Source organism: Toxotes jaculatrix, chromosome 8 (genome assembly GCF_017976425.1).
Source record: "Toxotes jaculatrix isolate fToxJac2 chromosome 8, fToxJac2.pri, whole genome shotgun sequence".
In the NCBI taxonomy this organism is placed as follows: Eukaryota; Metazoa; Chordata; class Actinopteri; family Toxotidae; genus Toxotes; species Toxotes jaculatrix.
In genome coordinates this window covers 18,470,740-18,497,532 of record NC_054401.1, presented here as the reverse complement: position 1 = coordinate 18,497,532, position 26,793 = coordinate 18,470,740, and the positions used below count along the sequence as shown (strand labels likewise).

General features: G+C 38.7%; 1 protein-coding gene across 1 annotated transcript in view; it reads left to right on the top strand.

The window, feature by feature from the left end:
* Positions 1–26,793, top strand: part of LOC121185682 (CUB and sushi domain-containing protein 3-like) — a 205,487-nt gene that overhangs the window by 92,842 nt on the left and 85,852 nt on the right. Inside the window, exons 28-33 of the mRNA XM_041044003.1 lie at positions 431–622; positions 1,934–2,072; positions 3,539–3,726; positions 4,084–4,278; positions 8,274–8,390; positions 26,176–26,289. Of these exons, the coding sequence (XP_040899937.1) occupies positions 431–622; positions 1,934–2,072; positions 3,539–3,726; positions 4,084–4,278; positions 8,274–8,390; positions 26,176–26,289 (945 nt within the window). The remainder of the gene's footprint in view (positions 1–430; positions 623–1,933; positions 2,073–3,538; positions 3,727–4,083; positions 4,279–8,273; positions 8,391–26,175; positions 26,290–26,793) is intronic.

Genomic DNA, 26,793 nt, shown 5'->3' with positions numbered 1-26,793 from the left:
TTCAATCATTTTTTACTTGATATATTTTTGCTTGATGTATCTGTGTTTTGGGGAAAAATAACAACAACACAAAGCTGTAATATACTTAACTTTGTTGAGTCTCTCTGTAAAGTCTGTCACGATGGGAATATTTGAAGAATCCATCAGATTTTACCAGATCGTTCTCGTAGCTGTTGGCTGCTCCACAGCTGTGGTTTAGGAAAACAGATTAGGAAAACACGGCAGGATTTTGACTGATATGAGTTAGTAATCTGCTCTGTGCTGTAACTCTGTTTGAGCTACAGTGTCAGCTTGACAGCTGTCTACCATATGATATGAAACTGTGTGTGTGTCTATGTGTGCACTCTCTTGTGCTCATTGATTCCTTGTACATTGCATGCACATGTGCGTTTATGTACGTGTGAGTCAGATGTGTGTGTTTGCCCTTCAGGTTCGCTTGCGACAGCCTGCAGAGATCCTGGTATTCCCATGAATGGCAGTCGCAACGGGGAAGGGCGGGAGCCCGGTGACTCTGTGACCTTCTCTTGTGATCCGGGATATGAATTGCAGGGAGAAAGCAGAATCACCTGCATCCAAGTGGAAAATAGATACTACTGGCAACCCAGCCCTCCAAGCTGCATCGGTGAGAGAGGGAGATAGTGTGAGTTAGAGAGAGAAGGGGGAGTTGTGTGGAGGAGATAGAGGTATGTGGATTGAAGGAGAGAGGGAGAGAAGGAAGTGTAGGGGATCAGAATGAAAGAGAGATGGTGAGAGGAAGAGGGAGCAAGGGAGGTTTTCTATTAACTGGCTGCAGCAGAGGCTATAATTCTCTCTCAGTGATGTCTTAAAAATATGTGGAGAATAAACAACTCTTCAGACATGTTTGAGTTTTTGCCAACCCTTATGTGGACAAATCCACTTCTCTCTCTAGTCAAAGACTGCGTATTCTATAGTCTCCCAACACATTGTTGTATTAGAGCTTAACAGCTAATTACTTAACAATGCAATTAGAAATAATTACACTAAGTAGGTCCAAAGAAACCTAGATGCTCTTGAGTTGCTGCCAACTGGTCTGACTGAGTTTCTCTTCTAGCCAGGGAAGAGCTAAGCAATTGTAGGTCTCACAATGCAATTACAAGATCACACAGCTCAGCATAATGTAATGCCACCAGAAACAAGTCTGTTTGAGTCTAAACTTGATGTAAATGTCAGCTGTCCTTATGCTGCTTAAGTGTTATCACACCAAATGAGAGCAACATGCTCAGCGTGCTGCTAGCTGCTAGCTCTTCTAGTATTGAAACTGACAGCTGTTACTTCATTCATCAAACTCACAAATGAAAAGTAAAGCCTTTTGTGAGACTTTAAGATGTAGGCACAAATATCCTCTGACATGCTCAGGCACCAAAAATGTCATTGAAAATATAACACAAACGTAATCCATACAGCAGATGCCTTCCTGTTCATTAATTATTAAATTGCTTTAAGCTCTTCATATCTTGAATACAATATCAGGAGACCATTTTTTGTGTATTTGAGTTGAGCAGACCTGTTGAACACTGAATAAAAGATTTTATAGGCCACACCTGAGATTAATTTGGAAACGTACCAGAAATATCCAGTTCCTGTGCCAGACAAGTGTCAGGAAAATAGCTCATGTTGTCGAAATGTGGGGAAATAATGGCTTAGTCTTTGCAGTGCCCTGGTTTTTGGCCTGATGTCACTCCAGTACCTGATGTTTGTTTTTAATGAAGGTCAACAAAGGTTATAGGATATAGTATATAGGAATTTGAGTCCATTACATTTGATAATCTACAAATTTTTATACCATAGCTGTCTAAAACTGAATCCAGCTCAGCCACAGACGTTTGCTGCAGCACAAGCACATTTATAGACTCTTTGTGATCGCTAAATGTATCTTTCTCATCCACCTCTTCATCCTTTTTTCTCTTTCAAGCACCTTGCGGTGGAAACGTGACTGGATCTTCAGGCTTCATCCTCTCTCCTAACTACCCACACCCCTACCCACACAGCAAAGACTGTGACTGGCTTATCGCTGTCCACTCGGACTATGTCATCTCTTTGGCTTTTATCAGGTAATATGAGATGCTACTACGTCCACTTTGTGGACCACTTTGTTTAGTTGCTTTTAGTGAAATCATAAAACAAAACAGCACTTGATGGAATTGAGGGTACACTAGATGACTATATGGGCAGATGAAAAAACAGGCTAATTTTGTCACAGTAGGCTTATTTGTATTTTAAGTTATTATGTAATAAAGAAAATTCAGGAAATAAAGTTTTCTGCAGAATATGAACAGTGGATCAGATGGATCAAAAAAAAAAAAAAATTACCAGATGGCAGTGAAAAAAACATTGTTGTCCCTTAAGTACATGGTCCAGTGGCTTACAAGATGAAGCTTTCCCTAAACCTGTGGTATGTTTGTAACCTGCCTGAAACAGAATGGAGTCAGTTCTCAGTGGATGCACAGCAGCTCAGGCTGTGCTGTGGAATTGCTTGTTTTCTGCTGTGGAACCAGCTATAACATCATAGTATTGAACAAAGTTGGCCATGTGTGTTAAGCAGAGAACCTGAGTTTGAGCCCAGGTGTGTTGGGAGATAGGGGAGAAGCAGCAGTGCCTCTATAAACACCTAGAAGGCAGGTATTCCTGCCAATTTGCTGGAATGCGATGAAACAAGATGTCTGGATGAATACTGTATATCGCAGGGAGAAATGTGACATGAGTGCAGCTTGTTTCTAAGGATCAATGATACTCAGACCATAAGCTTTACATTATTAATTACAATCCAAGCATGTAGCAGCAGTACTGGCAGAGTGAACCCACAAATGCGCCTGAGGGCACTTTTCATGGGAAGTCTTCTCAAGACTGTTGAGTATTATTTTCATAATGGTTTCGTGGAGGGCAAGAGAAGAAGCACAGGTGCAGTTGCTCTTTCTTCACTCCCACCCACGTTCTCTCTTCTTGAGGTGAAGGAGAGAAAATCACCATGTTTCTTTTTCAACTTTGTCCTTCAAAACAAACATCTAATAGAGTTAGCACAATGCTGCTTTCTCTCTTGGGAATGCCAAATGAAAGGATGGAGTTATGATTTTAAATTGGAGTTGCCTTGATCCAACTCAAATGCAATTATCTCCAAGCTATTTACATTTTTGTCATAAACTACACTCATTATTTTGAAAACAAATGCTCCACTCTCTCTCACTGCGGCATGTGATTTGATATACAGCGCTACAATATGAAACGATCTTTTCACACTGCATTGCCACTGCCGTCTGGGAAGATTTTGTGCCACCGCAGTGTCACAACAATTTAATCTCTTCTCACCTCTTGGGGGAGATATCTTTTTTTATCTCTTTGTCTGGAGATGCAAAACAAATCGCTTGGCATGACTCACTTCTAGCACTGCGGTGCACACTCTCATTTTGAAACCCTAATGCATTCTAAATCTCTCATACAATCTGTACAATCTGGTGGTTAAGACTTTGCAAAATAATAACTGTTTTATCTCTCATTTGTCTGTTTCTTTTACTTGTCACAGCTTCAGTATTGAGCCCAACTATGATTTCTTGTATATCTATGATGGGCCAGACAGCAGCACTCATCTGATTGGCAGTTTCCAAGACAGTAAACTTCCTGAGAAGATTGAGAGCACTTCCAACTTCATGTACTTGGCATTTCGCAGCGACGGCTCTGTGAGCTACACCGGCTTTCATTTGGAATACAAAGGTACTCCGAAGGCCTTTGCAAGTGGGATTCTGCATTTTTCACAGAATGTGTTTATGTATTACAGCAGGGGATTTTGTTCAATACATACATGAATGAATTAGAAAATAAAGTCTTTGAAGTATGCTACTGTACGCAATTACTTTTTCTAATGTTGATGCCAGCTGTGAGAATAGCCTCTGATTCACCCCTATCCATTTCCACCATGTTTGTCATGTATTTTTTTTTAAAAACAGTTTTGTTAAATCAAACAGACCCTTGCTGCCTATAGAAGTATTTATAACTACAGTATCTCTACTAAATTAGAAACCCCTCTCATTTTAGACACTGTTCTAAAAGCTTTGTTCTTTTGATTGACAGCAAAACTGCGGGAGGCGTGTTTTGATCCAGGGAATGTGATGAATGGCACTAGAATGGGCACTGACTACAAGCTGGGATCTATGGTGACATTTCATTGTGAGGCTGGCTATCTGCTGCAGGGATACTCCACTCTGACGTGTGTTATGGGCAACAGCAAGAGACCAGAGTGGGACAGAGCCAAGCCAAGCTGTCAAGGTGAGAGACAACACACAGACAATAATATAACGTCTGAGTAGCAGAGAACTGCACTCCAGCTGTTTGGTCAATATTTAATGCCATGTGATACCAGAATGGCACTGTGTAAAAATTATTTGCATTGTAGTGCACACTTCTCTCCCAGAATACCAGAAAGTAAACTCAGAGGAGAGAATTCTGTGTTCTAGATGTGGAACACTTTAATAATTACGGAGGATTTATTGTTAATTTTAATAAGTATACATACATTTTTTAAAAAACTTGTGTAGACTGGTGGTGTTGAATAAGACATGGAGGACACACTATATCAGAGGTTTATGTCAGAGACATCAATATGTGGTGTGTTAAAACATTCTGGGTGCTCTGTCCTCGCGGGGCTCTGACAGAAACGTAGAGGAGTACAGATGTAAACAGTGTAGACTGAAATATCATTAAAACGACTTCAAAGTCCCAAACATAGTAAAACTATGTCTGCAATGTGAGGGCATTTCCAGAAACACTCTTGTGTATGTCAGGTAATAAAATTTCAGCCCGTTTGATCAACATGTAAATCCAGAACTCAACTGAACTTAAACAGAAAACATACATTTCCTGCTAATCTAATCAGTAATATTAACTTGAAACAAATTATGAGTGAACAAAAGTAATGTTAATACATTCATCATATCCATGGTCCTGACTTCAGTAGAAGTGAGGCAACGTTTAGTAGTGACATAAAATAAATGAATTAACTGAAGTATAAAAGCCACAGTGTTTAATTGCTGAGTAGATGGTGTGCAGAATTTATATTGAAACTAACAGTAGTTGAGGCAAATCATAAAGTGTTGACATAAACAGGTTGAAAGCTAGGCCGTTTTATAGTTACAACTTCACAGTGTATTGCAAAGAACATAATATGCCAAGTATCATTGTTTATTATTCACCGCCAACTCTAAAATGTAGGCATTTCACAGAGCTTTGCAGCATCACAGGGATCACAGTGTCAAGGATAGAAGTCAGAAAAGATGTGAGGAGTTTAAAGATAAGTACCCAGCGCACCTCTCTTTAGTAGCATTACTCCATTTTTAATACTCCTTAAAGTATTTAATCGGCCAAGGTTGAATTAGAATTCAGCTCTCCTTTTCAGCAGTGGGGAACGGGGGCACCCTCTCTGACACTGGGGAGCTATTCATTACTTTTACAGTTGGCACCTGTGTAACTTCACTGAACAGCCCTGGGGTTATGTGCTTTACTAAAGGGTCCATCAGCAACTCTCCATTTAGTATTTTCACTTTGAGACCACGTCTGAACTGATGACTTAACTGTCTAAAGGATAAATCTAATGGCTTCAGCTGCCCCGACATATGGCCAGCTCCTGTTCCTTTACATTATTTAGCAATTAGCTGAAGATGATAGTATTTCCAGGTAAAATGTGCAGTCTACTTTAAAAAGCCAGTAACTGTCAGCAGGACTGATTCTGATTTTATTTTTTTGTCCTTAAATTATATTATGGACCACAAAATGCACAGACATGCAGCATGCTACAAATGTAACACACATTTCAGACCATGATTACATCCTAACTGAGCCAGATTGGACTGGCATTATTGGTTGGTAAGTTATGCCAAGGATATGTTACCATTATATTGTGTCTTTACCTCAGAGAATTACTAATTTTATTTTTCAATTCAGAAATGACCTGCTCAGTACTCAGTAAGGTTGAGTTATTGAGCATGTACACGGGTGCTCATACATTCATGTAACATGATTCACATTCCTGCTGCTGCTTTCACACCATTCTGTTGATCAGCACTTGGCAGTGATGAAGTGCAAATAAACATACTAATGTACCAACGAAAGCAGTGAAGAAGAAGACTGCCATCTAGTAAACATGGATGTAAACAATGTTTGATTTTAGATATCCAAAAAATTGGCTTTGCATATCTTTTATGAGGAAGGAAATACATTCAACATGTTTGCTAGGCCTCAAGAATATACAGGATGCATTATGATGAGTAACTTTTGTTTGTAAAAATCCTCCACAGGGCACCTTTAAGGAATGCTTATCAAAATGCATTTATTTTGTATATGTATCTCAAAAGAAAAAACATATCACATATGTACATATCAGTAATGTTTATTCTTTACTCTCAAATATCAATATCGATATAAGCCTAAAAAATGTAGTATTGTTTGGGCTTTAGTCATAACCCAAGGTCTGTTTGTCATTTTTTGCATTTCCATTGAATCCATTGTCTGTCCACATTTTAGCATCCCACTAAATACATTCAGTACATTAGATTTGTTTGATTGTGCTGTGATGGTTCCATTATCTCCAAAGTCTGTCTAAGTGAAGTGGTTTGCAGGGCTGGGTCAATATCCTTCAAATGCAATCAAAATCAAAAAATCTAAAAAAAAAAACATTCTAATCTAAAAACATTGAAACTTGTCTATTTTCAGCTGAAAATGCAGCTGCATTTTCACATTTCAATAAAGGCCACACATAAAAGGTTGCCATCTAAAATGTGATTATGTGAGGATTTAAGTCATAAGTCTTTCTGGGCATTTAGGTTATTCCTAGCCATCAGTCTTTAACAGAATACAAAATGATAGGTTTTGCAGTGTGCCCACTTCTCCTTAGCTCTACACCTACCTGTCAGCATGAAACCATTAAAGCATATCTTGAGAATCCCTTGCTTTCCTTAGTGCTGCTCTCAGCTGCTGTAGATTGACAGGTCAGTGTGCCCTCCATCCCACCATGGAACTACGCTTCCTGTTCTGTCTGACAAATCAGCTTGCATTAGTGTCCCACTTGCCATCATCACATATGTTTGATTGCATGCCTCTTGCTTCTCCAACAACCAAACGCAGATAAATTGCTGATGCATCTTTCTACATTAGCGCCTCTGCTCTCTTTTGTTCATTTTCTCCTGCGCTGATCAGTGAAACAGCAGTGACATGTGCATTGTGTAGGCCACAGGGGGTTCAGAGCAGCTGGTGACAACTTCCCTCAGACAAATGACTGTGTTTGTTTACAGTCGAGGCTCCCCTACCTGATGTCTCGGTCCGTGAGGTCTGAGGCAACTGCGTTAGAGGGCCTCTTGGCAAATTAGGTACATCATTAACAGCTTAAGACTGGACTCTGAGATGCGACGCAGGTGCAGGACAGACCACAGCTCATATTAATGAACCTAGTTGCCAGTTGAATATGTGCCGACACTATGATGATGGTGAAGGTATGAGTTTATGTGCAACATGCATGCAAGGGTATGATTTTTGTTTGGAGCTAGTAGAAGAAAGACAAAGACTGGTGTTGGGTTGTTTGGTTTTGTGTGGTTTGGATGGGGTCTTCATACTTTACCGGGACTTTAGCAGCACAAACTGTAGTACTGCATACTAACTTAAATGCGTAGTATTTTTGATGTTCTAATTGATGTTCTAACTAATTAATAAATTATTATCTAGCAACTTCAAAACAAGAGCATCTGGACTTGTTATGTACACAGTCTGCTGACGGAAAGCCTGTTTCGGCTGAAGAGTTGAATCTTAAGTTTCTCAAAGCATGCTGCCGGGTGATACGGGCTGATTAGAGTCACAGGCGTGTGGAACTTTTGTGATTGTGTGTTTTGTTGATTGATGGTGTTTTTCTGGGTTTTGAAGGGAAAAGCTACTTTTCCTCACTGGTGGTTTCCCTATTGGGATTTAACCCTGTAAACACAACACACTTCCTTTTCTGTCTGTTTACAGCTCACTCTCCTTTTGAAAATGTCCCCAAAGTGTCTCTCAAATGTCAAATTATTTTGGTATGCCGGACAAAATTACATTTGTCAGCAACTGAAAGTTCAAATGTGACTTTTGTCTCATTTTATGATATGTGCTGCTTACCTGTGCACTTGTGCCTGTTAAAATGGATTTGCTGATTGTATTTTATTGCCTTATTTCCCCAGGTGTTGTAAGCTGGTTGTTTCACATTTGTTAACTGTGCGTCTCTGTTGCTTCTCTTCCTGCCCCCACAGCTCCCTGTGGAGGTCACTTCACAGGTTCAGAGGGAACTGTGCTGTCCCCAAACTATCCACATAATTACACCAGAGGCCAGACCTGTGTCTATGACATCTTCGTCCCTGGAGACTTTGGTAAGCATTTCAAGCATTATTTTCACGTGCTGCAGAACATTGTTATTTACAGGCTGCTCAGCTGCTTATAACCCATGTATGGTATAGGTGTCCAACAATATTTTTTACTTCAAAGGGAGAAGAGCAGGCTAAGAGAGATAATTGTTTGTGTTATTTTTTTTTTGGTGAGTTTTCAGTTAAAGATGAAGGTAGAGGATAGACTGTGAAGAAGTGGAGGCTTACTCTCAAAGCTGGTCATAGGTGACAGTGTATTACCAAACAAAACGTTCAGACTTGCATAATTCATTCCCCAGTAGCACATAATTTGTCTTTCATTCATTTCAGTGTTTTGTAACTTTGGATTGTTGTGTTTGATGGTTGCTGCCATTGACACACCATTTAAATGCTTGACTGCTGTTGGATGAATTTTCAGTCCCTCTACATTTCATTCATATCTGTCAACTGAATTGTCATTATACCAAGCCAGTGGTTATACAATGAGTGGACAAAGGTGAGTGACTGCCACTGCTATTGCTATTGCTCACAGTTGTGTGCCTGATGGAATCACATTTAATCTATACAAAAGGATCCCATAGCATCATCGTGTCGGATTGCCACCCATTCCCAGTCTTATGTCCGAGTTGAAACACAACCAGAAGAACAGCAGTATTTGGACTCTCATCTATCAAGAAGTGTGAAGGCAGAATAAAATCAGGGCAAACAAAAATTGATTATGTTGACATGAAAAAAGCTCTGTACCATAGGTAATGGAGAGGAAGGTCAAGCAGCAGAGGGCTGTGGGGAATAGATGGAGCAAGCAAACACATGGTACGCGGTTTATCCAAGCGCCTCCGTATATGCATAATTCAGCAAAGATCTCAAAGACCCTGATGCGCTTCTGCTCAATATTCCATGTTAGTCATAAAGAGCTGCTGAAATCGTAGGCTGGGGTTTTTATTCTGTAAAGCCCCATTCTTATGAAACACAGATTAATCCCCTGTGTGATGATCCAGCCCGACAGTTTACATCCTCTGTTGCCATTTCCCACTGCTCATGGAGTCCAGGAACCCACAAGTATTTTTTTTTAATAAATATTGCATGCAAATGCAGCCTTTGCTTAAACTGCCTGCAAAAGCCTAATGGAGTGTGGAAGTCGCCAAGCAACATTCCCACCTGGGCCAGCGAATTTATTCCAGGGACTGCAGACGCAGAGGCTACTGAAAAGTCCCTCTGATGATGAGCAAGACTGCTGTGGCGTGGCTTGAGGGAAATATATTCTGAGTAGTAGTCTAACAAAGCAATTGGGATTCACAGCTTGGGTAGAGCAAATTGAAAATGTTGGCAGTATAACTAGCTATGATGTAACAAGAAATCCTAAATTATCTAAAGCATGTGCCTCTCGTTTCACTAGTAATATGTGAATCGTATGCCTAGTTGGGTAAAACAAGCTCTCCAGTTTTTGCTGTAGTAACTGTTGAGGAAACTGATTTTATCTGTGTATGTAGAAGCTATTAGAAAACTGGCCACTGACTTGTTGTACAGTACAGCAACCACAGTGCCACCCTTACATTATTTATTGTTTGTTTATTTTACTGAAATGTGGGAGTTAAATTACATAAAAAATAAGGCTAAGTACTGTATGAAGAGTCCAGCATTATTAACCTCCAGACAGAACGGTATGCAGAGAAATTCTGTTTTCTCAGTAGCAGCTTTGCAGCTGAGTCTAGCCTATTGACAGTATGATAGCAGAAATCACATTTCAGTGTCTAGTATACAGGTAATTGAAATTTGTAAGCGCCTAGGGTAGAGTATCAAATGCGTGTCTAAGTCTGTCCCTCGTATGACCGATAGTGTACTATAAGCCTTTTGAGACATTGTGTCAACCAGGTTGAAGTGGCAGGAAAAGGTCAGTGGGAAATATCACTTCACGACTCTGTCCCAGTGACCTGAGGGTTTTACACCTGGGGGAAGGTGCTATATAGATTTATGTTTTTATGTGTGTTGCTGTCAAGGTGTAGCTACAAGTGTTTGACAGGCCTTGTTATAGATGTATGTGCTGTAAAATGGAAACACTGTATGCTGCAAAACATACTGTGTTGGTGTTATTTGCCACAAAACCGAGGAGGATAAGGTTGAGAAGCAGTACATTTCAAATTAAACCATTTGCTCTTGATGATTATTTTTAAGATATTTGATAAAGTAAGTGCTAATACATTGCCTGACATTATGCTTAACTTATGGTTGCCATTAGCTGTTGGTTGTCTTTGTGAAAACTATGTTTGAATTGTTGGTCATCGTAAAATGGATTTCACTGAAAGTGGCTTAGTCACTAATAAAGCAAACTAAAATTAACAGTGATAGACAGATGTTTTTTTTAATTGCATATTTACCAAGCAAGTCTCAAGTATAATGAGGTAAATTGCAATAGGGAAAAATAATTAGGTCTGATCAGATCTATACTTTATCAGTCATATTGCAACTATATTTGATCTGGATTTGCAGCAAATAGGGCAGGGCTGGAAAGTGTTTTTGAAGAGATAATAAACACGTTTTTTTTAATTTTATTTAATTTTATTTTATTTTTGTATTACATTGTGCAATGTTGCCATGTTGCCAGATCTTGGCAGTTATCTCACAGATGATAAGATTATCACAGCTTGTGAAAAAAGAAAAATATCCCGTTAATTTTAGCTTTGTTCTATGTGTGTTCTGAATGAACCAGTTAGTGATGTTTTTTTGACATTTGGCTGTCTTGCTGTTTAAGCACCTGGCTGCCTAGAGAAGTAGAGACAGTACACTCTGCCTACAAGAGTAAATAAGTGCGACAGCAGCACTCTCATTTTCCTTCTGCGCCAAGGTGAGGAATTCACCTTTCTTTAATGGTGTTAGTTGTTTTGTTGGCAAACCAGGTTGATAATGGTTTAGATCTTGTTGCTTGGGCAACTATGCAGCTGTTACTGCTGAGCCCTGCAGTTTAAGCCTTTACCTGCATAGAACGTTTTTGTTTTTTTCCTTCTACTTTTACACGTATACATACGGGGCTCATGATAATGAAATAATTAGCTGCATTTTATTCTTTTTGTTCTGGCATCTGCTCTAGGTTATCCTAAAAGCACAGCCATACTCTGCTTTAAGATTCTCTGACAGATTGTCAGTACGAAGGATTGTGACATCTCATATTTATATATGTGTTGAATGTTGGCAGAGATTTTGTTTAGTAGTATTATAGTACAGTTTGTCTACTTTACCCAAGCTGTCATGGTTACTGTCTCACTGACTGACTGACTGACTGACTCTGTATTTTCCTTTGGGCTGCATTTTAACCACACCACATTTTGCACCTAATATACTAACATAACATATGCACATAATAAACATCCATCCATAACCATTGTGGTGCTGCAGTGTAATCTAGTACAATTCTGCCTGAAACATCACCTCAATCACACAAATAAATTTCTGCCTTCTTGCAAAGGACTTGCTGGTCCTATGTGACTTGTATTTACAATCTGGATACCTGGTTTCTGCTCTTATCCAAGTACACACGTGTTAATATTGGCGTTTATCCACTTTACCACTGTGGATGATCATAAAAATAACAATAAAAACCAGTGCTTAAAACACAGGGTGCCTAAAGGCTCTACATTCATTTGTGAGCCATCATTTCTTGGTTCCTCAGCACTTATACTATGATCTGTGCATAGCTTATTTTACTTTGCACCAATCATGTGTCATTAAGGTACAATGTGCATCTGTCTTGCCCTTTAATGTTTAATTATTCTGTCAAAAATAATGGTTGTAGTCATATTTCGAACAATAACGCTGCTTCGTTTTTAAGGAGATGAATTATTCATGGCACTCAACTTTTGCCTTGGGGCACTGCTTGTAAACATACAGACATACAGTCCCCCACAGGAATTCACTCGTGTTTACACGAGTTTCAGGTTCAGCTGCTAGTGTATAACTTTTTGGTCCTATACTTCCAGCAGGATATGATACTTTCTCACATAAAAACTGACTGAAAGTCAATATGTTTTGGCAAAATAAAACCCCAGTGTGCGCACTGGTACACAGGGAAAAAAAAACGTGGACCAGTGTCATAGCCAGAAATATCAGTTTAAGGCTAGTGGGATATAATGTGTGAACCAAAGAAAAATGTGATCAACCCTCTTACTTTAAGATCTCATTAAAACATTATTCTGAGTATTTGCCTACAATCTGTTTTATTCATTGTAGCGATTAGCAGGGTTTGTTTAGTGTTGCTCAGCAACATATGATAATATCAAGAAATTAGGCAACAGAAGCGAGCTGCAACATTATTTCTTCATTTTACGCTGCAGTGATTTCCCCAATAACATTATAGCACAACTGCTGCATAAAAGCAATGTCATACCTGGAGTTGTGGTGACTATAATGGTCTATTCACTGAACATCTGCAGCACTGAACATGCAACTGCATCACAGATTTTTCAACTATATATTTTTTTCCAGCTAAGCCTATAAGCTATTTATACAATGCCACTACATGGCAAAAACAAACTGACAGCTTGCCACTTACATAAACTAAGTAAGCATCATGTATCCACAATATGGCAAAGTGTGAGATTAACAAAATTCACCTTCATTTATGAGCTATCATTACATTCACAATCCCTCGGCCAAGAGCATAATAGGCTGCACCAGCAGATCCTATTTCAAAAATTACTGCTACAATCAAAAAGCACAGCTTATACAAAACACACATTAGTATGAGTTACGTGTGTCAGCAAACTACAAATGAGTCATTTAAGTTAGCATTATAGCACTGTAACAGTTTGAAATCAATCAAAAATAAACAAAAGCATATTATTAAACCTTATCATTATATTCATGATACCTCAGATGAGAAAACAGTAGGCTGCAGCAGCAGGTTGTATTTCAAAAATCACTGTTACCATCAAAAAGCACAATTTATAAAAAAGCACATAGTACAAGTATGACTCGCACATGCCAGGAAACTGTAGATGCAGTGTAAGATACACAACACAGCATCACAGTGCAAGACAGCAGGTCGTTTCATCACAATCCAAAGTATCTGTCAACTTCAGGGCTCATCAACTTTGCATTTCCTGTGAGCTCATCAAGACTCCTTTTCATGCCAGGATGATATGCACAAATACATCAGAACAAAATTTCCTCTGTTAAGATGCTCTAGATTTTCCCATTACCTGATTAGTGGAATACCTTGCTTGAGGCAAGAAAGTCCAATCGCTATGATGACCTCAATCTGTTCACAATTTCTTCCAGTAACGTCTGCTGCATGTGCATTTTTGTTTTTCATGACTTTGATTGGAAATAGCTCCTTTTCCAGCCCTGTTAATTTCCCGGGGCTGTGGCTGGAGCGGTCAGTTTTGGTTTAGAGGAGCCTGAAGACCCTGGGGTTTTGACTGGAGCAGTTCTGGTTTAGAGGAGCCTGAGGGTTCTGGGGTTGTGGCTGGCTTTTCTGACTGCTGTTATCTTTTCTTCCTCTTTCTCAATGCACGGCCTCTTAAAAAGTTGTCCAGAGATGAACAAAATCCCTCTGTGTAGTGCTAACTAGTTAGCTTGCCGTGAGAACTGTTGCTGTCACCAGTTGAATAGTGATGGGAGGTCTCTTCATCCATTAGTCTATTTTTTCCAATTAATTTCAGTAGTATAACAAATAATATTATTTTAAATTTGCAGCTAGCTCATATTTTTTTTATGATAATGATGGGTGTGCCAGTTTTCGAATTAGATGGCACATTCAAACCCATGGCTATGTTGGTGGTGTGGATGCACACAGTGACTTTCTGTAGACAAAAATCACTAGTATTGCGCTGCGTGTGCGAGGTCGGCCTTTCCCTTTGCAGGCACACCTCTTTATGTGTCTCATTCAGCTGAGCACACAGCAGCTGACATAGATGTGAATGAGCTTGTAACTTGTGATCTTTCACAAATAAATACAGCTGAAATCACAGCACAGCCATTGTCTTTAATGACTGGTGATTTTGTCAGATGGTTGTGGTTCTAAAATGAGGATTTAAGTAGTGCAGGAGGTTTTGGCCTAGTCTTATTCCAGCTTGTTCCAAGTTTGTATAGTTTGTATTTAGCCTAGAGGATGTGTTTGTTTGGTGCAGCCTCCTTTGTAAATCTTTGATGGATTCAGATATGAGCCATATTCCCTAAATGATATTGTACACACATGTACACATACAAACATATAAATACATATATATATATAACATATATATATTTATTTAAACATATATATAGATTTTTTTCTTCTTTTGCTATGTGAAATGTGCTTTCTTTGCTTTGAATTGGATCGTGCCTGAGGGATTCCCAATGATACGTAACAACATTCTCTTCAAAGGTTTTGTCGATGTCGACTTTGAAAATCAAGTATGTATCTAAAAATCTTGTTAAAATCGAGATGATTGTCAGAAGCCATTTACATGTCTGAAATCAAAAATTGAGTCTAACCCCTAAGGCTCTCCTTGCAACAGTATCATTACATATGCCTTTAACTCTTGACCTGATTTTAACAAGGTTTTATAGCAGATAGAATAACCATTATTACACAGATTTTTAAGTGTGCGTAACTTTACAAAAGTTGAATTTCATCCTATAGTAGTCTCTCAGTGGAAGGATGCTCATAATAAGTCATTAGTGAATTTCATTTCATAGACACAATATTCAGTCACCTCTGTTTATCTGCCCCAGGCTTTTTATAGTTCCAGTGTATATGTCTGTATAACACTAACAGCAACATATGCATAATGGTTGCCACAGAATGTGTCAGGAGGCGAGACAGGAGCACTGACAGATTGCAGTAATAAATCTGGGCTGTTACAAGATGGACAGAGAATGAGTGAGAGAGAGAGACTGTGGAGACTGCAAAAGGTAAAAGGAGTGAGTCTAACTACGGGAAAGAGGCACATAGATCTTAGCTGAATGTAGAAGTCTCAGAGAGTACAAGTTAGATGGAGAGTGTGATAATGAGTGAGAGAGTTATAATGAGCAAGACAGGGAATGAGAAAAGGGAGAGTGAGAAACAGAGTGCTGCTGAGAGCGATCACAAAACGTTGACCCTGGGGGCTGATTGTTGACTCATCAGTGATGTTCGCTGGAGAGTAAGACTATGCCTTGGGCCACCTTAGTACATGACTAGCTACATCTCACAAAAAAACATTACCTTGTCTGTCTGCGTCAGCTTACAGTATATACACTGCCCTCAGTGTAATTAACCTAATATGAACTATGAACTCTGCTCCATCCCCACCTTGACTTGAAAGTTGTGTTTTTGTTATGGGGCCCCACAGGCACATATGTTTGTGGATGTGTAATAAGAGAGTTTGCCTCTGTCAAATTTGAGGGAGTCAAGCACTCACTCCATTGACTTTATTTGACAACTAGTGGTTTTCAAGTTGATGAGTGCAATGGCTTGTGATAGTTGTCAGATATGCCCCTGAAGAGTACTGGGCGTAGTGTACACTGTTTCAATAGCCAACAAGTAAAAATGATGATATGGATCCAAAAAAGAAAAGATAGTAAAAAGTAAAAAGCGTGCCTCTAAAACTGGAAATAAAATAAATTCTAGTTATATAGTTATATATATCCTTTATCCTCTATGTATCCTCTTCCTCCTCTCTCTTGAAGTGACCAATGCTTACAGTCTTCAGTCCACAGAGAGGAGTTTCTACCCAAGATAGAAGCCTAATGGACTGGATGCAGCTTGTGCCAAGGTGCAGCCACATACTCTCTGCCAAAAGGTCTGATGCAATTTCACTGTGATAATGGGTCATTAAAAATATATGTGTCTGTGCTGTCATACAATCCCTCTGGTTTCTGTAAATGAGGCTTGTGTATGCTGTCACAGCTCAGAATCTCAGAAGGCCTGTGCTGCCACAAAGCAGAGACGACAGGTAGTTCTTCCATAATTCATAGCCAGAAGGACAAACATATGCTGCCATTTTCCTTACCTTTTGCTATTGCCTGTGCTATGAGTGTCTTTAACACCTTGTCTGGTCTTTGTACATGTTTTGCCTTAAGGCACATATATCTAATTCAGTGGCTGCAGGCAAAAATAGGTATGCATTACATTGCAGTTACATTAGCAGTGTCCTGAACAATTTACCACATGGCCCAATCTCAAGTGACTGTGCACCAGTAGGAACTGTTTTCCACCTATTTAATTTACTGTCAATATGGCCATGTAGCCTATTATTGTTAAATATAACCCTCCAATTCAAAACAGATTGTAGTAATAGCTGGAAAAAATGGTTGTTAATACACAAACATTCAAAGAAAGTGGTAAGAAATGGAAACAGTTGTTGTGGTGTAAAAATATTAGCTGTAACAAACGTCATTTACCACAGGTAATATGTCTGAATCCACATGTTCCCTATGACGTGTGACATAATAAGAAAGAACTTAAACCCCACTCAGGCAAGGCACATACTATATAGTTAAAAGGCACTTTTCATTTCATAGTTAGATTCGCAGTCAGGCATCCAAACAGCATCAGGCACAAAAGACAACCGAATAAAAGGAAAAAAAAAAAAATTCAACAATCTCATCAACATAAGCTGTTAACAGGAAAGCAACGAACAATTTTCTTGTACACAAAGACAGCTACGATGAGCTGTAAAATTTCTCCCAGAAAAATATGCTTTTTTTTTATACAGACAGGTAGCTGATCACATGGGTAATCAGCTTATGGGAAATAAGTGTCAGGAACTGGATACTCACTCAAGGTTTTCTAGAGGGCAGGTGATCACCAGCTGAATAAGATGAATATACACGCGATGCAGTCATCTCCATCATATCTTGGCTGAGGTGGTTAAGTTAGAAAATTGGTAAAGAAGCACTAAAGTGCGATGGAAGCAGGTTTTTTTTTTTTCTTGGATAATTGAAGTTGGAGGACCCACATCTGCTTGACTGTCAGACAAAATCCCTTTAAGAGCTTCCAGACAGACGAAAGGGCAGAGGGAGATAGAGACCCTGCAGTGGTAGTCAAGGTTCACTGATTAGCTTCCACATGATACCTGAGAACTGGAGCCTGTTATCTGACTTTAAACTACATTCTAGATAAATACACCACCAAAACTGCTTTGTCACCACAGAGAAATGATGTGCTGGCAAGGTTTTGCTGAGTTTAAGCCATTCCTGAATAAAATGCAATAAAACTGAAATACTACCACCACTTTATGTAACCACTTAATGTAATCTTGAATGTTTAATCATAGGTCCTGCATTACAGCATGACTGTGTCACATAACATGAACAAGTAATGTTTTTCTTGAATATTGCCACATGAAAATGTTTTCAAATAAGTGGTTATGTCCTTGTTTTTTGTTTGCTTAGTTTGGAAGAAGTGGTTATTTAACACAAGTACCTGCTGATGAGTCATATAACAAGCTGGCAGTCATCTAGCATTGGTGGGTGGTTAGCCAGTTGGATGGGTAGTTAATTATTAATATTTACTTCTGAGGCAAATATACTCTATGTTTTCCAGATTTGTTTTTAAAAGCAGCAGACCGTGAAATAGGTGTTCTTGCTCCATAAATATTGCTGCCACAACACTGTAATGGTGAATTATAGTTGGTGAGGTTTTATATACTTTTTGTGTATTAATATCCAGACACTTTGGTAATGTGTGACGTACAGTAAAATAATTTGACCATGTAATCTAAAGTCATTCTGACTTGTATGTGTGTGGACTGCATGAAAAAAATCCATATCAATCTGTCTTGTTGTGTGTTGACAGCAATAATCTCTGAGCCCCTGTTTCTGTAACTAGAGGTTATACTACTGATATACATAACCAAAGGCAGGCCAGGAGCAGATTTATTCAGGTTAAATAGCAACAGAGACTAAAGGATGACTACCACAGGCATTACAGACTTGTGTGGTTCAAAAATGAACCTTAACAATTACTCATGTTTCTCTGCAGAAACATATATATGCTTAGAGAGACATAAATTCATAGATGCTGGTAAGCATTTAAACATAATGAACATCAACATTTTCTGGACAGAAAAGAATCAGCAACTCCACTCCTCAAAAACAGCTCTTTAAAGAAAAACAGCTGAGCAGCATTCCTCTAGTGTAACCCGTATTTGTATGAGCAAGATAATATAACACAAGGCCATCTCACCTGTGCATTGTGGAATTTCTTGCCTGGCTGGCATACATGAGTTTTATGATAATGCATCAACTACACACAACACACAAGTGATCCAGTGGGCCACGCTCTTTCATTCTGTAGGAGAAAGATCAAACAGGAGAGGGAGAAGAGACGGAGACTGAAAGAGCCTTTCAAAGATGCAGTATATGCCCTTGTTTTTGACAGGGAAAGGATTCCATTCCAAAAACCAAGATGATAAAGAAGCCAAATGAAAACTGAAAAGTGCAGCCAAAGTTTATAGTGGAGAGGCTGTAGCATTAAGCCAATCAGATACAGTACGTTGTCTATTCTCCAGCTTCTTCTGCTCTTGTGTTCTCTTTATAGGGGAACCCTTGGAGTTTTGTTTTCTCTTTGATTGCCCCAAACTTTAACATATCTGCTGTTTCTCTTAAGTAATTTTCATTTAGTCAAACAAAGAACCAGGCTCAAAATTCACTCTTCAAGGTGACCTGATACATTCTCATCAGACATCATTATTTGTTTACATAAATCTATCCACAATAAGGAATTTATAATCATAGTCATACATTTCCTAAATTGCCATTGATGCACCTTTAGGAAGAAAGCAGGTCATGTGGGCAAATTATTCAAAACCACACCATACTTTATTGTCAGTCCAAATTTTGCTGCTACAACAGTTCTGGGCCCAAACTACTGTCTCTGTGTAAGGGTGGGAGGTAGGGGGTGTTTATAAGATAAATAAGATAAAGATAACACACAAAATGCAAACCTTTCATTTTTTATAATTTTTAAATCCACAAAATACAAAAAAAGGCCAGGGTTAAAATGCCAGGCAAACAAACTGGAGCATACTGTAAATGTTGGAATCAGTTTTCCAGGCACACACTGTACAGGTTGTTTGTTGTAATAGTGTGGAGATATTTTCTTGGCACACATTACTCCCCTTAATACCATCTGAGCACCATTCAGACACCTCAACATACTTAGACATTGTTACTGACCAGGTGCATCAATTCATGGCCACAGTCCACACTTTTTCAAATGGATGCTTCCACGAGGATAACAAGCCTTGTCACAAAGCAGTCATCATCCTAAAATGGTGCCAGGAACGTGACAGTGATTTTAATTTACTTCAGTACCCTGCACTTTACCCAGGTCCCAGCCCAGTAGAGCACCTTTGAGATGTGTTGGCAAGGGATTTTCACAGTGTGAATGCACTGGCAAATATCTGCAGGAACTGTGTGTATTGTGTGTATTGAGTCAGAGTGAACCAAGAATTAGGAACCATCACTTTGCTGAATCCTTGCTTGAAAGAATGTAGGCTGTTTTGAAGAAATGTAGGCTGTTTTGAAGAAATAGTCTCTTACGCAGCTAGGTGTATCTTAGAAATTTCATTTTGAAGAGTTAACTGCGTAAGACTTTTCACAATCCCCTCATTTTCTGTAAATGACTGTAATGTATGACCACCCAGACTTGATTGCTTTAATAACATGATTAATTTAAATAGTCCCCCGAATCCATTAATATATGGCAGAAACCACCAAGGATAGCAGAAGCCATCATAGCCTCTTGTTACATTTTTCAAAATGACTGCTTTCAAAAGGGTGGAAAATTAGATTTCTGTCACATGAGAGTAGGATCAACCTACAATTGTACATTTTTGCATTATCATTGCCCAAAAGGCACAGTGACATGAAATACTGGAATGCACTAATATCACAATCAAATACCCAAAGAGGTATGTGATTAAAGAAACTTAACTGCTTCGGGATAATTCAAGGTGAAGATGCAGGCATAAAAATGTTGTCTGTTGTCCAAGTGCATTGCGTTACACTATTGTGACTAGACCCAGAGGACAAAAGATTCATCACAGTCCTGCATAAATTAGGGTAACAAGTTTACAATGATTTATTGACTTAATATCTGGACGTGATTACAGCAAAGGAGCAGATTGGAGTCATGCATGGCTGGCTTTGGATTAGAGGCAAAAATGAGCGACACTGTATTTGTGAGAGTATGTATTCATGTGCTTGTGTTTGTACTTGTACTTCTATCTTTGTGAGGACCAGTTTGAGTTAAAGACTTTAGGGAGTGAGGGCATTTTGGGAAAGCAGGGATATTTTGACCAGTCCCCACTTTCTGACACACCTTTAAAGGGCTGTTTGAGGGCTAAGGCATTTAACTGTGATGGTTCAGTTTAGGTTAAGGGGCTAGAGAATGCATTAGATCAATGACTGTCCTCACAAAGATAGAAGGACAAATATGTTTGTGTGTGTGTGTTCACAAAGGGAGAGTGTAGCCTATTCAACATAGCACGGTGTTGGTATGCTAATACCACAGCAGTGAGCTGTCCTTAAGGGTAAAATCATCTCTTATTCAAGCTCTGGTTCAGCCATAGGCATTCTCACTACTCAACAGATAAAGAAACAGGTCTGCTTGTGCTTCTCTATGTGAATAGACATTTCTGTGTGTGTGTGTGTGTGTGTGTGTGTGTGTGTGTGTGTGTGTGTGTGTGTGTGTGTGTGTGTGAATTGTTTGGCTGTCATTTGTCCTTGGATACTTTGTGTGTTCGATCTGTTTCATGTCACATGGAATATGTAGTAAGGCGTCCTTATTATAAAAACATAGAAGCTGTTTTATCTATCCCCACATTTCCTCCATTCTTCTCACTCCACTTCTTCAGTACTTTCATTTGGCTGGTCTTTTGGCAGTCAGTCCAAACCACCATCTCTTGGGACATAAGGTGCAGCATCGCCTCCAGTGGCTGTTAGGGGACATTTAATCTCTTAGTTTTGTTTCTTACTTTGCCTCCCATTCTCTCACTCTTGTGTCTTGCTTGGTTTTGTGGTGGGTGTAACGGTTTTACAGTGCTGTACCGTGAGGCTACATGCCAGAGGAGATCCGTACCTCCACAAAGTGAAGATGACAGGAAGCTGCTCCATAATTCATAGCCAGAAGGACAAACATATGCTGCCATTTTTTGTACCTTTAGCAATTGCCTCTATTACCAGTGTTTTTTTTTTTTTTTTTTTTTACACCTTTTCAGGTGGGTCTTGTGTGTATTTTGCCTTAAGGCATGTGGATGTAGCTAACACATTGGTGAAAGCTATTACCAGTTGCAGTTTTGGCTATTTGAAGTCTGCTATTCACAGCGTGGCCCAATTACAGTTAACCTGCATGTCTGTGCACCAGTTATATCAACCACTTTCAATATTTTAAAACTTGTTACTTTATTTCAGGAAATTTAACAACGATCTGTTGAATGAGCTTTAGTTTAGTCGGAATGTTGTTGTTGAGTTGTATTATACAAAAAAATGTGAACAATCTCCTGGCTCAAACAGTATTTTCTTTTTTTTTTTTTTAAATGAAAATTGACTTGGTATACAATCTTTCCAAAGGCTTCATACAACCACACATACTTTGATATTTTTCTGTTTAGAAATGCTGTTTTTCGCATTAAACTTTCGATTAAACCCACTTGTCAAAAGCGAATGGCAGAATGGCACTTCATACTAATGTTCTCTCAGTGCCAGAGCTATGACGGTGTGTATTGTTTACTATTTTTCTTTTAAATGAACTCTTAAATGAACTCTGAAAATTGTGTGAGTGTGTGTTGGAATTCATTTTCTTGGAAAGGTAGAATATCTGTAGATTTTAATTTACTTTCATAACCTGCGACTCTTATATGTCTTTGTGGTTGTGACACCTTGCTTGTAGGTGAACACAAGCACCTCAGATCCCACAGCCTGGGATGCAGGCATGGGGCGAGTACTTTTCCATATGACAGAAATGGCATGGTGTAAGCTGTAAGGTTACCTTGATGTATTGGTGGAGGTTGGACTAAACCATAGCAGGAGCCAGAAATTGTTTGGTTGAGATGAAAGAAAAACATGGTGCTAATAAGCTCAGCCCCATTTGTTTGCACAAAAAAATAAATGTATTGCAGTTGTTTGTCCATCTTTCTCAGGAGGAAGGTTAGAGAGGGAAGCAGATGAGAGAGAGGGATAAAAGAGAAGTAACGATCACAGTAGTAGTGATGCAGTCGGCCATGTCTATTCATTTGGTTGGAGAAAAATCAGATTATTTTCAAGGGTGTGTACACATTGATATAATCAGGAATGCTTAATTGGAAATATTCATTCATAACATTATTCAAATAATTCTCACTTCATTATCATAAGTTCTCAGTATGTTTGCTCACTGCTTTTTACTGAGGATAAGATTTAATTATTACTTTTGTGATAAACAATAATGATTGCACATGACATGTCATTACGTAACGGCTGTTTAATTGAATTCAAGGTCAGACTCTTGAAAGATGTTTAATGCTCTATGCCTAAGATGTCTATGCCTTCACCACTCAGTTCATAAAGTGTTACTGTAGATCAGGGGTCGGCAACCCGCAGCTCCATGTGGCTCTTTCATCCCTCTGCTGTGGCTCCCTGTGACTTTGGAAAATGAAGAATGAGTATTTAATTGAAATGTATTTTTATTTTAGTTCGTTCGATTTTCATGTAATTCTAAATTTGAAGATTATGGTGATCTTGTGCCATTAAAAAAATATATTTATTAATTTTTTGTCGCTCAAAATATGCGTCACAAACGCCGATGTGCGACACCTGGCGGCAACATTTTCAGGTTGACAGCTGACTGCATGCTCCAGTACACGGGATAAAGTGATGAGGGAACACAGAAGCACACAGCATTTTTGGTTTGCTGCAGGTGGATAATTTCAGTTTGGATTTTTATTTCATAAATACGAGGAGGACTCAAATAGACATTGAGTATTTTATTTGAAAGTAAGCATCAACCAAGTGTCTTTGGTTCAGAGTTCAAAATGTTTTTGTTACATGCAGAAATATAATTTTGTGTTCTCTGTAGCAGTTCATTGATTTCATAAATGCAACACGCTATAGTTTTTTATACATAGCATACAGGTAAAAAAAAAACGACATATACAGTGTTATCCTCATTTTAGATGTCAAAAGGATTTTGTGGCTCCTGGTTTTTTCCTCTTCTTGTGGGAGACGGTCCAAATGGCTCTTTGAGTATTTAAGGTTGCCGGCCCCTGCTCTAGGTCAACTCAGGTGCTTTTTCTAGTAACCTGCTGAGTGGTCTTAATCTATTTTTGTATTTATTTTGAAATTATTAATTGTTTATTATTTACTAGTGCCATATGAATACGGGGTTGTTTGTGACAACACCTTAAATAGTTAATATAAAAATATAACACGAGCCTTCAGATCAGGAGTTTTACCAAGAGAGAGAGACCAGTATGTCTCTCTCAGTAAAACAGTCTAACTGAAATTAAATTGCATTTATTTGCATCTATTTAGTCTGCTACAGCATGCACAGGAAATGACACCGTTCTATCATAGGCAGATGGTCACTCTCACTGAGGTTAGCCTTCCTGCAGCAGTCTCCTTCTAATCTGCTGTAACTTAGAAAACATGAACTGGGTCTTGTCCTGCAACTTAGCTTGTTGAACAAGTTATCCAACAAGCATTCACCAGGGAGAAGTGCACTGCTATGTCAGTTTGCTGGCTAGATATCTAATTAGCTGGTCAGCTGCTGAACATTAAACAGCATTGCAAATGTCACTTTGGTGTCTTTAGATGCTGGTGTGGTCCTTATTCTTCAGTACTACTGTTTACAATGCAATGCACTCTTCCTCTCGTTAACCCGCCAGTACTGGAGCTCAGCCTGCCAGCTGCTGTCAATCATGCACAGACACCGACACAACCCTCCAGCAGCTGAGAGAATTCTTATATTTCCCCCAAAGACTTTTTTTAATGAATGACTCCTTTTAATGGTTAAAAAACAAAGAAAAAATAATGTATAGCAAGTTTTAATTAAAAATTAAATTATTTCAGACTGTGGAAAGGGATGGCTGCATGTGATTTTACTTTGACTTTTAAGTATCACACGCTGTATTGTGTGAGGGTTATTTTCCACATGTTAAATGCCAAGGAAGACCAGAAGGAGATACAAAATTCAAAGGAATGCATAATTATTGGTTGTTAAAAAATGTCACAGAAAGGTTTACATTAGGTGAGCACATACTACTTTGCTAGAGGGAATGGTGACCTATAAAAAGCCACTATCCAGGAAGCATATCAAACCAAAAGTCAATTTTTACTGCAATTGTTAATGCATATTTGTATTGTTTTGTAACTTTGGAGTGAAATGAATTGATATTTTGAGGTCTAAACAAGCACAGAACCCTTCCAGGCCCATGGTGGGTGTGGGTGTGGGTGTGGGTGTGGGTGTGCATATTAAACCCATGGCTCATTTGAATCTCAGTACAGCAAAATGGCAGAGCTGGGTGATATAGGTAAACACTGTCTTGATGAAATAGCATATAACAATCATTAAAACTAACCAGTGTAAATGGTGGTTAAATCTGAACCAACGTGCAAACATTCTTTCATTTAACATCATTAATCATTCTCATTGTTGGCAAGTATGGAAAAAAAAAAATAGTATTGTCTGACCAACACTGAAACATAATCAAAGCAAGTTGTTGGACAGGTGTTGTTTTCATCCTTCATCTCAAACACTTGTAGATTTGTTCTAATGTTTCATTTATTCCCAAAACACTAGATACACTTACATCAACAATACTAACATATAATGGAAAAATAAATGAAGCTCACCTTATCCTCAGATTCTCTCACTGACTCACACACACAAACAGCAGAGTCACAACAACACATGAAATCTGAATTACACGGCTGATTTTCTGTTTTGTTGATTTGGATTTGTCATCATTTTACTATCATTTTGTCTAATGAAATAAACCAAATGTGTATCATGTACTGTAAAGGGTGTCTATGTGCAGAATTGTTCACCTGTAATAAAATGATCTCTAATAGATTTTACATTTTTCCTGTTTTGCCCTGGGTGGTATCACACAGAATGTTGTGATTGATTGAAAGTGTGTTTAGTGAAGAAGTTACAGGGAACCATGCAAAGTCAAAATAAGAGAAGCCTGATGAAAAATAAGTCTCCCCTCAGCATGGGAAAATAATTGGTTCATTGCAGTCAGGACAGGCTGCTGCTCTACACTGCTGTACACTGCATTCTCACACACCGTCCACTCAGCATCCCTGTGAACAAATGAGCAAGTTGGCCACCATTGTATAGTATGTCAGCAGTGTTTGTAAGTGAATCAGGCAGATAAGATTTTTAAAGTTGAGTTTACTTTAGTAAAGAGAGACTCACTCCATAAATTCTGATGGTCATGTTTTATTTTAAGTCTAAGTGTCATGACACATTGGTTAGGTAGAAATTTCTCCACGGTGCCCTTCTGGGGAGTGAGACATGCAAATTAGATTGCATACATGCCCCCTCAAGCAAACAGAGTATTCCAGTCAAAACAACATTAACCTCTGTGTTATTGGTTCAAGGTGTCAGCTCTGGCTTTTTTCAAAGCAGCAGCCAGACTCTTGAAAGATTGAAAAGATGTAATAATTTTAATTCTCACCAGCTTACCTGATAATTGCCTTCCAGGGACAATAAAAACCCCAGTGAATGAGCTTAATGCTGACATATAATTTTCGATTGCCACAAAATCCACCATCATCTATTTATTTACCTCTATTTTCCTCTGTTCTTTGTCCTTTACCGCTGTTTTATTATTTTTTTTTCCTGCAGTGCTGTTCGGTCAGTTTGTGGTTTTCCAGACTTTGACCAATGATGTGGTCGAGATCTATGACGGATCCTCCACAGATTCAGCCCTTCTCTCCTCCATATATGGATCACACTCAGGTAAAAAAAACATAACTCTGCAACCCTTAGTGCCTACTGCCTTATTTTATTTACGCCACTAGCTCATAGGTATGAGTAGTCCTGTCAAGCTCAGCGTTTTGCACTGTAGGCAAGACAGCTTATCTGTCTCTCAGCTCAGTTAAAATCAAATAACTGTTTTTCTTGGAAAAATTAAAAGTCTAAAATCTTTATTCTGTCAAGGAGAAAGACTTTTTTCTGTTCTCACTTTTCTGTAATAATGATATAATGACACACAGTGATGATAAATAATACATCATGATTGCAATTGAATAAACTCCAGAGATCCCAATTAAGATCACAAAAGCAAACCAGCTGTTGTAAATTGTCACACTCTACTTGATTAGACGGTGATACAATGTAAAAGCATTCAAATTAATCAGATCTTCTGTTTCAGATAAAACACTGAGGTTATACTGTTGTCCAGATCAGACTGTATATACTGAAATCACATTAAAAGTTATGTGTGAGACACAGTTGCATGGT